General features: G+C 46.9%; 1 protein-coding gene across 1 annotated transcript in view; it reads left to right on the plus strand.

The window, feature by feature from the left end:
• Window positions 1-11,843: 11,843 nt before the first annotated feature.
• Window positions 11,844-16,156, plus strand: part of GPI (glucose-6-phosphate isomerase) — a 70,729-nt gene continuing 66,416 nt past the window's right edge. Inside the window, exon 1 of the mRNA XM_069216943.1 lies at window positions 11,844-12,132. Within this exon, the coding sequence (XP_069073044.1) occupies window positions 12,014-12,132 (119 nt within the window). The 5' untranslated portion in view covers window positions 11,844-12,013. The remainder of the gene's footprint in view (window positions 12,133-16,156) is intronic.

Genomic DNA, 16,156 nt, shown 5'->3' on the forward strand with positions numbered 1-16,156 from the left:
CATACCTTTCCCTTCTGGATCACCCCGCCAGCCTTTCTCCACCACTTTCCCTGCTTAAAACTTTTCTTTCTCTGCTGCACCTCACCTGTTTCCCCAGTGTGTCTCTTTTGATGCTCTTTTCCTCTCTCCCTATAATTAGCCTTCTCTTTATGTGTCTCTGCCCACTTCTCTCTGTTTCTTTCTCCGTCTGTCCTTTTCTGTACCATACACCCTTGTTGCTGAAGTCTTTCTCCATTTTTAGGTTGAGCGCACAAGCGTTTTGACCTGTTGTAAGTATTGTGGGCTTTTAAACACACACACCTCACGCCCATCACTTTCACTCGATTGTGGGCTTGACTTTCAAAAATCCTTGGTTATCATTGATAAATGCTTTACATTTGTCTCTCCTTGGGGAGGTTTTGTTACCGCCTTGCAGACTGACCCCTTTACATGGATAATTGCAGGATTTCCGATATGTTTGACTGTGAGTGAAATTCTTTTTCCTTTTGTGTCTCTCCTTCGCACTTATGGTGGCCAGGGCGCTTTGAATTGTTTCGCTTTTAGCAACTAATGTTTTACTTTCATTTCCAATTTATTTGGCAAGCAAATCCAAGACTGATTGCATTGCAAATGCTTGTTGTTAGTCTGTTGCCATCCTATTATTACCTGGACCCAGGAATTGGTATATAAATCTATGATTGCCCTCAATAGATTTTTGGGGATTCCCCATTTGGCCAGTCTGGACCGAAAACTTCCCTTGGGGACCTGATCGAACGTAGACTTGAGGTCTATAATGCAAGCTTAGAGGTTTGTTTTCCTCTAAATAGCCTTTTCTACAATGAGTGCGAGCACTGTTAGGTTAGTTGAGGTTCCCTTGCCTGCCCTGAACCCTGTTTGAAATCTCGGGATTAGGTTGTTTTCCTCCATCCAAGTTAGGAGGTGCTGTAATAAACAGGATGCATACAATTTTGCCACCACTTCAATTAAGGCAATTAGCCTATAATTTGACGGCATAGCTGGATTTTCACTCTTGTAAATTGTATGCACTACGCTGCCTCTCCAGGAGTCTGGGATCTGTTGAGTGCGGGTGATGATGCTAAAGAGTTGTGTGAAATAATGTGCCCAGTACTCTGGATTTCCTTTAAAGTTGGCATTTGGGAGGCTGATTGGACCAGCAGCCTCTTCAGACTTCATTTTCTTAATCAGGCTAGCTACTTGTGCTGGCATCCAGGTTTGGCCATTGTCTGCTCTCTCCAAGTAGGCCATGGACTTCCCCTTCCCTTGACGCCTCAATTTTAAGCAACTGGGCCGCACATTGGTCTAGCAGCTTTTCACCTTCTGCTGGTCCATACAATTTGCAAATGTGGCTTTCCCAGGAGCTTGAATCAATTCCCACATTGTGGCATCTTCCTTTACCAGCCACCAGCTCATTTACCAGTTCCCAAAAGGTCTTGCTTTTTGGCTTTTCACTTGCCCAAAGTAACTTGGACCATAAGTTTTCCTGAAATCTCTTTTTTTATCCCTCCCACAGTCGTTCCGATAATTGTTGTTCAAGGCCTGAAAGTTACTTTGTCCAGAGCCTCCCCCAGATGGTTGCTTTTGCTAGTTTTCTAGTCTGTCGAACTATTTGTGTTTTCTGGATGTGCAGGACCCTGTTGAACCAGGCCTGTAATTTTCGGCCCCTCTTTTTGTTATAAACATCAGGCTTGATTTTTGGCTTTGTCGTAACCTGGAATTTTGCTAGCAGGAAGAGATTTAACCCAGCCCATTCCTCTTCCAGTCACTTTTGAGAGCAAGCTCCTTTTCTTGCATGCCCACTAGGCTTTTTCTCGCCTCCAGGGACCTTGCCCTACAATACACCTCATCCATCACGGCTGCTATCTCTTGCTGACGCCATTTTATTCTTTTAAGATTAAACATAAATAAGGGTGCGATTAAGCCACTCAAGATTGGCAGCTGCTCAAATCTGCCTGCTAATTCCATTGTTTGAGGAAAGTAGTCACTCTCGGATCTGCACTTTATTTGAAAGTTTTACACCAGGGGCCTTGTGGAGTTGTTTATCAATGTTTAATCAATGAATGAACAAGTTCTGCCACTCATAAATGTTATAGAGGCTGGATTGTCCTCCTTGCTGTTCCCATTTAACATTGTTAGGCCTAACTTTTCCAAATATTTCCTCTGTTTACTTGCAGCCAGGTTCTTAGCATTTTCCCTTCTAATGTCCGCCAAGTTAAGACTGAAATGGCCAGAAACTATAAATATGGCCTCATTATAGTGTCTTTGTAGGGCCTTTATCAATTCACCCAGTGTTTCCACTATGCCACCTTTGCATGCTTTTTTGGATGAATGTAAAAGTTTTTTTAACATTAAGGCCCTCGTTATGAACACAGCGGTGTTTACCGCCGTGTTCAGGATGGCGGTCATTTAACTGACCTCCAGCCCCCCGGGGCGCCCACCGGCCTCATAATGAACATTCTGCTGGGCCGGCGGACGGCTCAGCAGAATGCCTGGCCGGGACATTGCCGGCGGCTCCACATGGAGCCGCCATCAATGCCTCTGTGCGGTGGGTGCAGCTCCACCCGTCGCGCAGATCACTGCCTGTAAATCGGGCAGTGACCTGCGCGATGGGGGACTGCACAGGGGCCCCTGCACTGCCCTGTGTTGATTATATGGCAGTTCAGACCGCCATGCCGGTGGCGGTCTTTTCCACCGTCGCCGGCATAGCGGTCTGAACCGCCATGTTCATAATGAGGGCCTAAATCTTTTTGACTGCTGCTGTTCCCACCAGGTGTAAACTTGGTAATTTGGATTCAGTTTAGCCCTGTGTCAACCGTGTCTTTTTCCCTTTGAGTCCTGTGGATACCAAAGATGCCAGGCCCCCCTTTCAATGGCCATATTTAGAGGATCTCTTTGCTGGAATTTGCAGATCTACGTAACTGGCGTCTGATATCGTCCCTGAGCCCCATTTTTCTGAAGCAGGATCATATCATATTCCTGGAGGAAGTACCTTGCACCTGGGTCATGCAATAATGACTCTATTCCATGAACGTTCCATGAAAAGATGTTAATAGAATTCCTGTCTGAGTTCTGTTTCCAAGCTTTTTGAAACTGTCGGGAGTGATTGTTGTCTATTGTCCCTCCCACCCCCCTCGTCCCCCCAAATCCTTGACGTTTTTGTGATCTTGAAGGCTGGCACTCTATAATCCCAATAAATTTGGCCTAGGCCAGATTTGTTTGCATGCTTCACAACCTTTAGATTTCCTACTTCCACCAGATTTGTGTCAGCTCCTGTTGCCCCTCTTAGCATTGCTTTGCTTGATGGGCGTGACAGCCTGGGTAGCGAGGGTAGTCTACCTTTTGTAACTCAATGCCCCAGGAGTCAAAGATGTCAGAATGAATGAATAGTTGATGAACTAGCCTGACATGGCCCATGTAGTTACGGTGGCTTCTTGGTCGCTCATTAGACATGAGGTTTAAATTCGACAGTGAGTAGATCTGCCGATGACACGTGGGAAAGTTCAATTATTTTCCCTATCAATTTTAGAATATTACCTCTATTGAGGATATTGAAACCTCCTTCTGACTTGTAATGTAGAATGAAGAGAAGCTTGTACGCCTCTTGTCTACCAGAAAATCCTCTGATTTCTTTTCCCCTTGTTGGATCTGTTGGAAATCCTTGTGACCTCCTTCCTGCCCTTGTTGAAATGAATGATTTAACCACAAATTGGTACTAGGTGTGCTTCTTTCCTTCCCCCTTTGGTACCGGTCCGAGGTCGCCCCCATCACCCCCTCCCCTCGGACTCCATGTTGTTAAATGTTTTGTTTCCTATTAAATTGCAGGAGTCATTACGTGCTGAAACGCGCACTGGCACCTTTTCCATCTGGGCTGATTTTATGTTTCCTGACTTGTTTGCTAAGTTAGCCTCTTTACTTTTCCCCTCAACTGACTGTCCGGAAATGGATCTTTGTTCCTCATTTCGCTGTCCCCACCTACCAGGATTGAGATTGATCTTTGAGGACTTAGGCTTTGACTAGTCAGAGTGGTAAAAGGGCCTTTTCTCTACTGTAGACTCTTGCTTGACTCCCGGTGTAACTGGAAACTTTTGAATTTCTTCACTGATTTTTGTAGAGTCCAGATATTTGTGTTGTGCGAAGTATTGCCATATATTTTTCTGCTGGGCATTTCTTTCTTTTTTCCATACTTTTCTTTGCTTCTTCTTTTCCCTTTGTGTTTTTGGTGGTTCCGGACTACGTGGATTTCCCATCTCTGAGGTAGTGCTTGTGCTCTTGTTTTTTTTTCCCTATATTAAAATCTCCTGGCTGGGCAATATTTAATGTGCTTCTAGACTCCAGATGACCTCTTTTTAGTTGTGATGTTGACGCCAGCGGCCCCTTTGGGGGAGTTTCCATAATCTCTGTGTCACAGTTTGAATCAACATTCAGGAAAGCTATTTCTTCCGGTTCTAGGGCTCGAAGCCTTTCCCTTAGTTTCAAGGCCTGGACCCTGGCTTCTAGGAGTATCTCATTGAGGATGGAGGAGATGGCCTGTGGCTTTTCCCCTGATGTGGCCGAATCGTATACAACTTGCTGCGCATAATTATACTTTTGGCTCTCTGAATCAGGTTGTTAAGGGCTTGTAACTTCGAGTCTATGCCCACAATATGTTTGGCCATGATGTTAACTAGATCCACTTGGATATCTTGCTTGTCAGCCTGATGTTTTATTGCCGCTTATAAGACATCTAGCCTGGTACCTCCATTTCTGACAGAGGGTTTAGCATACGTTCCTAAAAAAGGGCTTAATTGGATTATGGTATTTGTTGTTTTATCCCGGTCCCTTCGGCAATGACCGAAAAGCACAGCCAAAATGTTCTGAAGCTGCACGATGGTGACATTGTCAGCAAAAAAGTCTGTGTTTAGGAGCTCAACTAAGGGCTGAACCTGAGCAGCGACGGGGTCTGGCTGCCCTGAGTGATTCCTTGGGCATGGGCTTGAGGATAGATCCTCCCAATTGCTAATGTTCGGGGAAAGGATAGACTCCAAAAGGTCAACACTATCGTTTTCGCCTTCCTACTGCCTAGTGTGAGACGTAATTGTGATTTTTGTTTGCGCCTCAGGTCTGATTGCTCTACCGGCCTTTGTAGTTCTTGCAGTTAACAATTTTGGGGCCAGGTGGATACTTCCCCGGTGAGGGCTTTATCAAGTATTGCCTCTTGAGAGGCAACCTTTTCTTCCTGCGACCTTTGGTGTCGGGTCACTAAGAAATCTGTTATTTTGTACGCCTCTTTTTTTTGCAGGTGCAACTTTGGTATTGTTTTCCAGCTGCACTGCAAGATGTTTTTCTTCGATAATCGAGTCATCTAGGCATGCCACAGATGAGTTCGCTGGGGATCTTTCCTGGTTCTTTTTGATAGCCTTTTCCTTCCCCCATGCGGGGTCCCCACATGGCCTACCAGATTGCATAATTCTTGCCTGCTGATTCTATGGCTGTGAGATTTGCGGGGAAGTTGACACTTGGGAAGCCACTGGCTAATCTGTCTCGTTGCTTTTAGCTTCCTGCTTCCTGGACCTACTGTGTGCTGTGTGTGGCATCTAGTAATGCCAGATGCTACCTGATACAGATTGATGCTGAGCACCGAGTGCTTGTTCAAGGTTGCAGGATGCGGGTGAAAGATGATGGGTACCAAACTACGCAAAGTATTCTGCTGGTAGCGAAGGATGAAAGGATGCTGATAATGATAGTGACACGGTGAAGGAGGGATGTTCTGAGGGCCTCAAGTGGTTTGCGAGCAGGTCTCACTGGAAGTTCCACAAGCCGCACCCAGTCTTAGCAGGGCCGCTTCCGTGTAATCCCCAGGGCTCACACTCTGCAGCAGCTGACTACAGCAGCTGCGTTTGTAACACCCACCTGGTACTCCTCATAGGACCCTCACCAACAGCCCTAGACTTACCCAGCTTCCGATCTCCACTCCCTGGCTTCGCACTTGCCGCACCGACCGACCAGCTCCTGACTCTGCACTGGGGCATCAACTGTCCCTAGGAACACCCAGGTTGCCTGATCACACTGCTGCCTGCAGCACGGTACTGCTACTGGTGCTGTGATGCTCTTTTACCAAGGAGGGAACAAATGTAGTTTAGGGAGCCCCCAAGGAGACTCTGCATGTCTTCTGAGAAGCTCCGGTGCTACTCATCTGCCTTCTGGGCTGCACCTCTGATCCTGTGCCCCTCTGCTGTGATGCCCGCCTGCTGAACTAGGCTCCCAGATCTCGATATATGGATTGCACTCCAAGCAGTAATACTGCCGTTGAGGAGGAAGGAGGGAGGGGAGGTGAGGGGGGTATGCAAGAGTATGTGGCTACTACCAATCCTGCTGGTCTTTCACCATGCAGCTCCTGTGCCGCACAGCTTCTTGAGGTCCTGGTGGTGTGGACGGGCCTTGTGCTGCTCCTGCCGACTCTGGGCTCCAGGTTCTGGCTCTGCACTATGCTGTGCCAGCTGTGCTAGGTTGGACTGGGACCGGTCAAGGTTGGGGGCCGCTGAGCCGCGACTACAGGCGGCTGGCAGGACTGTGAGTGCTCTGATTGCTGTGCTCGGCAATCGATGATCCTGTCTTCAGGCTGCGCTGCGTCTCTGTGGTATGTAATTGAAACGTTTAGGACTGCTGCCACAAATACCCATTTTTTCCCATTAATTTTCAATATTTCTTTATTTCAACAGTTATTTTCCTTGGGCAAGCCTTGAGGGCTGTACACATATGACCCCTTGCTGAATTCGTAATTTTGTCTAGGTTTCAGAAATATATAACTTTTTTTAATCACCCATGGGTTTCACGTTGGTTTCCACCACAAACTAGAAGTAGGTTGAGAGCAGAAAAAAAGGCTACCTCGTAGAAAAATGCCAAAACAGTGGTACAAAATGAGGATGTTTGATTCAGCTCTCTGTGTTCCTGAAAGCTGGGAAGATGGTGACTTTAGTACAGTAAAACCGTTCATGGATACCATTTTAGGGAGAAAACATACACGTTTATCAAGAGCACTTTTTCCCTTTTTTTTTTACTCACAATTTGGCCTATTTTGTCTATTTTCTCTGACCCCTCCAGGGTAATCCACAAACCCCGGGTGTCTTAAGAATCCCCAGGATCATGAAAAAAAGGATGCATTTTTAATGTAGATACTGTAGTGTTCGCTGTTGACTGGGCAAACCTACCAAAGAGTTTAGACTGGGGAAATGAGAGTCACACCCCTCCCCATGAAGGAATAATGGTGGAGGCAGCGTGACGTAGGAAAATCGATAGGATGAAACGGGGGGCGGTGAGAAAAGTTTGTTAATGCTGCTGAGCCAGTAGTAACCAGACAATACCAAAATAAAGTATTTTTACAACTACCATTGTGTTTGCGTCGTAATTGCCGCTGATTAACGACGCTACAGATACCATATGTAGAAAAAAACGTTATGGAGCCCTAAGTGCGAGCTACCCAAAGTAGCCAAAAATAGGGCTCAGCTTGGGGATGGGGGGGAGGGGGTGAAAGCCTAGCACACAGGGGTTAATATGTTGTATTGAAAAACTAAGTAAGGTTCAGGCATCGGGCCCTACATTAAACGGTTCTGTGCCGGGGACGTAATGGTTACGTCCGCCGGCACAGTGCTCCTGTGCAGAGGACGTAACCATTACGTCCTGACACATGAGCTCGGAGGGAGCTCTAGCGCTCCCTCCGGGGCTTTCCTCCCACTCCCAAGGCATGGATGGAAGGGGAAGCCCTTCCTCTTCCACCCCCAATCCCCCAGTGACGTCTGATGACATCAGAGCGCGATCACGCCCTGACCTCATCAGAGGCCACCTCCCAACGCTCTGGAAGCTCAGTTTCCAGCGTGATCGGAAATGAAATGCAAAGCTTTTCTCTTCCTATTATGTGATGGGGGCCTGAGGGGCTTCAAAGGGAAGGAAAGGAATTTCCTTCCCTTTGAACTCTCTCAGAGCATTTCAGCAGCCAGATCGTGAAGCGATCTGGCTGCTGAAATGCCCACTAGACACCAGAGATTATTTCAAATGAGGAAATTGTCATAAGGGGAGCAACCCCTTGGGCAAGGGTCACTCCCCAGGGGGCAATTTTTTTCAAGGCCTTTTCTTCCTCCCCCCAGGGGCAGATCAGCCTATGGTTATTAGGCCGAAACCTCTAGGCGCCAGGGATCATTTTTCTTTTCTTTTTGTCTTGTTTTGTTTTTCTTTTGTTTTTTAGAGGTGGCTAGCGAACCCTTAGGCAAGGGTTGCTCCCCTAGGGGGAAAATATATTTAGGCCATTTCTGCACCCTTTGGGGGCATATTAAACCACTAGACACTAGGGAGTTTTTTTAAGGCGAATTTCACGCATGGGGAGCGACCCCTTAGGCAAGGGTCAATCCCGGGGGGGAGCAATTTATTTTAGGCCATTTCTGCCCCCCTTGGGGGCAGATCGCCTATATTAATTAGGCCCATCTGCCCCCAAGGGGGGCAGAAACCATTAGGCACCAGGGATTTTTTTTTTTTTACAGATGGGGTGCAACCCCTTAGGCAAGGGTCGTTCCCCTGGGAGTAAAATTGTATTTAGGCCATTTCTGCCCCACTTGCGGGCAGATCAACCTATTTTTATTAGGCCAATCTGCCCCAAGGGGGGCAGAAACCACTAGACAGAATGGATTTTTTTTTTATACTTGCGCATAAGAGGACTGGCCCCTTAGGCAAGGGCCGCTCCCCAGAGGGGGAAAAATATTTTTAGCCCCTTTCTGCCCCCCCCCTGGGGGCATATTGGCCAATTATAATTAGAACGATCTGCCCCCGGGGGGGCTGAAACCCCTAGACAACAGGCATATATTTTTGTTTATGTTTACTTTTGTTTTTTGATATATGGGGAGAGCCCCCTTAGGCAAGGGTCGCTCCCCTGGGGGGCAAATTGTATTTAGACCATTTCTGCACTCCTTTGGGGCAGGCAGGCCTATTTCTATTAGGCTGATCTGCCACCAGAGGGGGAGGGGGGGGGCAGAAACCACTTAGGCACCAGGGATTGGTGTTTGTATGTGTGTGTTTTGTTTGGGGGGGCAGTCCCTTGGACAAGGGTTGCTCCCCATGGGGGCACAGTACTGTTGGCCATATCTTCCCCCCTTGGGGGCAGATAGCCTATTTTTTGAAGGCCCATATGCCCCCAAAGGGGGCAGAAAGCCCACTAGAGACCAGGGAAGATTTTTTTTCAAAATAAGAGGGTGGGGGTATGGCCATACCCCCACCCCAAATAAATGGGGCAAAAGTTGTTCTGCCCACCAGTGGGCAGATGCGATAATTACACCCGATCCACACCCCGGGGGGGGGGCAGAAAGTCTACTAGATACCAAGGAATTTAAAAAAAATAAAAATAGTGGGGTGGTGGCTACCAACCAGTATGGGCCTGGTTATGCCCCCACCCCACCTGAGGGGGTAACAGTCTTTTAGCTCTCCCCCGCACACTAAAACATCTTATCCCATGGCAAGCAAGAGGACATTTGATTATTTTGGGTTTTGGTTTTACATTTGGGCCCTGAGAGCTTGGCTAACTCTCAAAATTGTCCCACTTGGAATGGTGAGGGCTGCACTTTATGGACTTTGGGACGCTGCCATGTAGAAAAATCCACAAGACCTAGACACATCTGAAAACTAGACATCTGGGTGATTCCAAGGTGGTGTGCTTCACAGGCACCCCGCACCATTTTCATACCCACAATGCCCTACAAACCTCCAACTTTTCTGGAAATCACACATTTTTCTCACATTTTTGTGATGGAACCTTCAGGAATCTGCAGGAATCCACAAAATTCCTACCACCCAGCATTGTCTCATCTATTCGATAAAAATTCTGCATCACTTGTCAGCCTAAAAATGTTTTTTTTCCAAACTGCCCTTTTGGACCCGCTTTGGTTTCCCCTCAATTTTGACATATTTTTGGCTCTTCCCTGTCACAAGCACTTGGCCCACCTACACAAGTGAGGTATTATTTTTACCGGGAGACTGAGGGGAACGTTGGGTAGTAGGAAATTTGTCCTGGTGCGGTGATCCCACACTGAAATGTGGGAAAATGTGATTTTTTAGCTAAATTTGAGGTTTGCTGAGGATTCTGCGTAAGAAAACATTGGGTGATCCACGCAGGTCACACCTCCCTGGACTCCCTCGGGTGTCTAGTTTTCAGAAATGTCTGGGTTTGGTAGGTTTCCCAAGATGGCTGCTGAGCACAGGACCAAAAACGCTGGTGCCCCCCGCATTAACAGGTAGTTTTGTATTTGATCATTTTGATGTGTCCAGATAGTGTTTTAGGGCATTTCCTTACGCAGGCAGTAGGCCTCCCCACAAAAATGTGTGGCCCCTCTCAGATTCCAGAACTTTCTGTCACCAAAATGTGAGGAAAAAGTATTTTTTGGCCAAATTTTGAGGTTTGCAAAGGAATCTGGGTAACAGAACCTGGTGAGAGGCCCACAAGTCTCCCCATCTTGGATTCCCCTAGCTGTCTAGTATTCAGAAATGCGCAGGTTTGGTCGTTTTCCCTGGGTGCCGGCTGAGCTAGAGGCCAAAATCTACAGCGAGGCACTTTGCAAGAAACACGTCAGATTTCAATGTAAAAATGTGATGTGTCCATGTTGCGTTTCCTGTCGCGAGCATTAGGCCTACCCATGCAAGGGAGGTACCATTTTTATCGGGAGACTTGGGGGAACACAGAATAACAAAACAAGTGTTATTGCCCCTTGTCTTTCTCTACATTTTTTCCTTCCAAATCTAAGACAGTGTGTAAAAAAGACGTCTATTTGAAAAATGCCCTGTAATTCACATGCTAGTATGGGCACGTCGGAATTCAGAGATGTGCAAATAATCACTGCTTCTCAACACCTTATCTTGTGCCTATTTTGGAAATACAAAGGTTGTCTTAATACCTATTTCTCACTTTTTATATTTCACCTAATTAATTGCTGTATGCCCGGTATACAATGAAAACCCGTTGCAAGGTGCAGCTTGTTTATTGGCTCTGGGTACCTAGAGTTCTTGATGAACCTACAAGCCCTATATATCCCTGCCACCATAAGAATCTAACAGACGTAGCAGTATATTTTTGAAAATATGACTATGCAGGAAAAAGTTATGGAGTAAAACGTGGAGAAAAATTGCTGCTTTTTCATCTCAATTTCAATATTTTTAAATTTCATCTGCTATTTTCTGTAGGAAACCCTTGTAGGATCTACACAAATTACCTCTTGCTGAATTCAGAATTCTGTCTACTTTTCAGAAATGTTTAGCTTTCTGGGATCCACACCCATTACTGTCACTAACTGGAAGGAGGCTGAAAGCACAAAAAATAGTAAAAATGGGGTATGTCCCAGTAAAATGCCAAAATTGTTTTGAAAAATGTGGTTTTCTGATTCAAATCTGACTGTTCCTGAAAGCGGGGAAGATGGTGATTTTAGCACCGAAACCCTTTGTTGGTGCCATTTTCAGAAGAAAAAACCTTCTTCTGCAGCCCTTTTTTACCATTTAGTTTTTTTAAACCAAACTTTTTGCTGTATTTTGTCTAATTTCTAGGTCTCCTCCAGAGGAACCCACAAACTACGGGTACCCCTAAGATGCTGGGAAAAAAGGACGCAAATTTGTGTGGATAGCTTATGTGGACAAAAAGTTATGAGGGCCTAAGCGTGAACTGCCCCAGATAGCCAAAAAACGCAAGGCACAGGAGGGGAAATGGCGTGGCAGCGAAGGGGTTAACATTTAGCATTTGGGCTTGATACTTTTCACTGTTGCAATGAGATTTCCATAGGTGGCGCTATAACCTTTCAGTAACTACACAGTAGCGGTCTCATTTTATTGAGATTTGCTCGCTGGAGGACGGCTCGGACGCGGCTGTGCAGCTTGGTGCGCCCGCGTGATGGCGTAGCAGGTGACGTGTCTACATACACTCCCACACAGGCTGTTCTTCCTTAAGAGCGACTAGTGAGTGCTGTGTGCTTGTCGTATGTTCTAAGCTCCCCTGTAGCCCACTCGCTGCTCAGCCATGGCCCTCACAAGCGACCCTGCTTTTAAGAAGCTCTCCGAATGGCACAAGACGCACGCTTCCTCCCTCAACCTCCGGCAGCTATTCCAGAAGGACCCGGAGCGCTTCAACAAGTTCAGGTGTGCGAAGCTGCAGAGCGATTGAGGCTAATGTTTGGGCTATCCACTGAGGTGTGTGAATGGTGGGGTGGGTTAGTTGGAACGGATGGTTGCTTTAGGTGTGTGTATGTTCTAGTAAGGGTATTTTCTTGGAGCGCGGAGTGCAATGGGTTGTTGGAGTGGGTGATGGTCAGGTGATGCATCAATTAGGGTAGGTGTAAAATAATGGATAGATTAGGATAGGAGTTTAATGGAACTTTTAGGGATACACTGAGAGGTCGGTGTGTGGGGGGGGGGAGTATATCAGCAAGAGGCTTCTTAGTGTTTTGTTTGCTAGGGTGATTTGACGAGATACTGAATGGGGTTTCAGGAATTACTGGAGTCGGGCTGCGTTGTTAAGTATTTCGGGGTGCCTATTTGTGGGTGTGGTTATTAGATACATTGGTGGCTGTAGCAGGTGATGCATTTAGTCCGGATGGGAGTATGACTGTTAAGGGCTGGGGATTTTGTTTGACAGGTTATTGGAACTTGATTGGGGCGGCCGGTGGTGGGTTGTCATGGTGCTTGATCTCTGATGGTGGATGTGGTTAGGGGCTGGCTTCTGGGTGGAGTTGCTTGATGCATGTGGGATGTAAAGCGGCGTTGGGTTTTAGGGGGTTGCTCCAGGTTTGGGTCTGTACAGGTGTTTCTTTGTTGCACGTTGATGGCAGTTGAGTATTTTGTGGGTTTAGGAATACAGTGGCTTAGATCCAATTAGGGGATGCATTAGGTCAAAGGAATGCACTCGGATGGCTGTGGCTTGTGGGTGCCAGGGGGCTTGCTTTGGGGGGTGAAGGGGTACATTTGTGATGAGTTGGCCTTATAGGATGGGTTAAGATGGCAAGTTGAGGTTGGACATATATCATGGTGTATGTTAGGAGGTAATGTTAAGCTTATTTACGTTCTTTTTCAGGGGTCGCACGCCCGGAGGCTTGTTCTTGTATCCGGACCCACTGAAACATGTTGCCTGTGGTACTTTGTGGGCTTTAGTGCAGTGCACAGTCTTTCTTCATGCTCCCCAGTAGTTCGGGCATTTGGACGGCGCCACGCTGTCGGCTTTAGCCGAATACAGCGCTTTGTAACGTTCCTAGGCTTGTGCCCTTTCACCTTTAAGATGTAGGGGAGCAGAGTGCGAGCTCCGCGGAGAATGTCATCCTATCCTAGAGGTGACCTTTGGCTGTCCTTTGCTAGCTGTCCAGAGATGTATTCCTCCCACCGCCCCGTGGTTGGGAGGGGTCCGTGCACACTCGGTCGCTGTCTGGGTCTCCACTCCGGCTGTGCCCTTGATTCATCCTTGTATTTAGCTACGTGCTGAGCTGCACGCACACCGTGCAGCCCCTCGCAGTGCCCATCGCTCTGCTTAGTCATGCAGTGGAATCTGCTGCTCTCCTAGGCTGGGAGAACCCCCCACAGCCCCTCGGTGTGAGTCAGGTGGCCTCCGAGCTGTCGCCATTGCTCTGCAGTTCCTGCATAGAGGGTCGGTTGTCGGGGAGCCCCGCCCCCCCTCGTTGGGAGTGACATTGCTGCACGCCCGCTGAGATCCTTTAGCTCTGCTGCTCACGGTGACTGTGCAGGATGCAGAAGGGGCGCTGCCTTCTCTGGTGACAGCCCTGCCATGGTTATAATGTAACCGTTGGTGGGCGTCGAGACCAGGCTTGTTGCTGCTTCTTGCCAATGTACACCGCTGCTCTTTACCTGTTACACAATCGCAGACGGGATTTGACCCAACGGGTCGTGTTTTGTAATAAGTGATTTTGACAGTTGTATATCAGGAAGTGAACGTGATGCAAGAATGCTGAGAGCTGGGTTTTCATTCGGGTACTAGAACGCGTTTTTTTTTTTTTTCACTTCCACTCAGATACTAACATGTCATGCTTTTGGTTTCTAAGCACTGGATCCATTCGTTAACATTTCTCCGATGACTGAAACGGCTTGTTGATTTGATGTAATTTTGTAATATAAACAGTATACTATGATGACGGAATCTGGGGCCCTACGTACGAACACATTTTTCTAGAGACCCAGAACGGCTAAAACCCTTGATACATCTGGCCCCCAGTTTTTTAAGTGTACACATATACATGGTACAAGTCAGTCGTTTCATCAAGTGGCCCATGCTCCTTTTATTGTCGGTTGGCATTATCTTATTTGGATTTATTGGGGCTCGGCTGGCCACACTTGCCTGTATATATAATCATGACTTACTAACAAGGCACTGTCACTTGTGATGATTCTACCAAGGTTTCTTGAAGAGCGCATTATTTCCACTGTTTCCCCCTCCCCTTCTCGCACCCCACAACTGCCTTTCTGGGGATGGTTTTTTAAAGTCCTGTGTACCTATCACAGAGCCCTGTAAAGTTGTGGACTGATTTTTCATACATTCAACAATTAAACGTTGCATTACTAGGCGTATATGTCGTTCTGCTGACACCTCTCTATAACAGTTCCCTAAATCTTTAGATCTCGCTTAGTGGGGAGGGCCTTCTTCTTTCTGGCCCTTGACCTTTGGAATGCTTTGCCTTCCACTCTCTGACAAGAATCCAACTACCATAAATTTCATAAGGGTTTGAAAGTCTTGCTTTTCTTCTGGGACCTTTCTACTTCCTGCGGCTCTAATGCCAGACCACCAATCTTTGTCTTGTGGTCTCTTGGTGTGAGACAGACAGCCGGTTAAAATGTGTAGGAGCTCTTAGTGGCTGCTTTAACACCAATGGCTTTCACTATTAGGTCTCATGGAGAGGGAATGATCTGCTTTTTGTGAGTGTTACACCAGGTGGCCTCAGACAGCTGACGCAGATCATTCATAAGTAGGGGTTTTACCATAAAATGATCTATGTACGATGCACTGGGTTTTGGATGTATGCTTTTTGTGAACTGAGAGTTGGTGCTATTTAGTCACCATTGGCTTAAAGTAGGTCCAGAGTTGTCAATACATGAGAAGCAGGATGGTGACACGATGCTTGTTGTTTGTGAACAGGAGGAGTCAAATGAAGTATAAACAGCCCTTTTCACCCTTTAGTTTTATTTCAGTAAATGGAGGTGAAAAATACCTGCTTTTACTACACTGCTGATCAGCACTTGGTATGGAGGACGTTAAGAGTGAAAGCTATCATTCAGTCTGGAAGTAGTCACAAATTTTTCCCTATGCTAACAGCAAGTTAACATTTCCGACTGTCAAATGTCCCGGAAACGAGACTTCCCCCCCCCCCCCCCTCCCCCACCAGCATGATTACTGGCTTAAATTTGTAGAGCTTCAGGTAGTTCGCATTAATCCCCTATCGATATGGTGTTTTTTTGCACGCCTTATTATGTGCATAGCCCAAGCCTACCTCTGGAGCAGGAGAGGCCTGTGCATCGGGCGGAAGCTGGCCTGGGAGCCCATGTCAGATCAGCTGAATGTCGGACTGGCATACCGGGCAGTGCCTATTGGGCTGGTCTGACGGGTCATTGTGCGGTCCTTTTTTTGGCAGATGTGGGCCTGTTTTAGCGTCTGGTGTGCCGGCCTTTATTGTTGATTTCCTGGATATTACCACAAATATTGCCTGCATGAAGCACAATGCATGCACTCCACCCAGCCCTGCAGTACAACTATACAGCATGTCTTTGCAAGTCAAAACTGCCCCGACTTGCAAATGTGGGTGACTGGTTTAGAATTTGACTCACTAACAGGAGGCACTTTTATTTTGTTGCCTGGGCCTATTTTCTGTCTCAGTCCGACCTACATTAGCTACTTTAAGTGGGGCCGTCACCTCCATGCGATTTGGAAATACTTAGGGTTGCTGCTGATGCTGGAGTCTGGTGTTGGAAGTTACTGTCTGCCAAGTGGCTGTACCGTTGTGTAACAAGCATTGGTAAATGCATTATGTGATTAATAATATATTGAGTTATGGCATCAGCTCCTGTTTTCTTTATTATAGAAAGCACAAGAGAGTCTTTCCAAGCTCTATGGTACTCTGCTGTTTCAAGGGAACTGCCTAACATTTCTTTTAGATAAGGGCTTAATAGC

The sequence above is a fragment of the Pleurodeles waltl genome, chromosome 12 (genome assembly GCF_031143425.1).
Source record: "Pleurodeles waltl isolate 20211129_DDA chromosome 12, aPleWal1.hap1.20221129, whole genome shotgun sequence".
NCBI lineage: Eukaryota > Metazoa > Chordata > Amphibia > Caudata > Salamandridae > Pleurodeles > Pleurodeles waltl.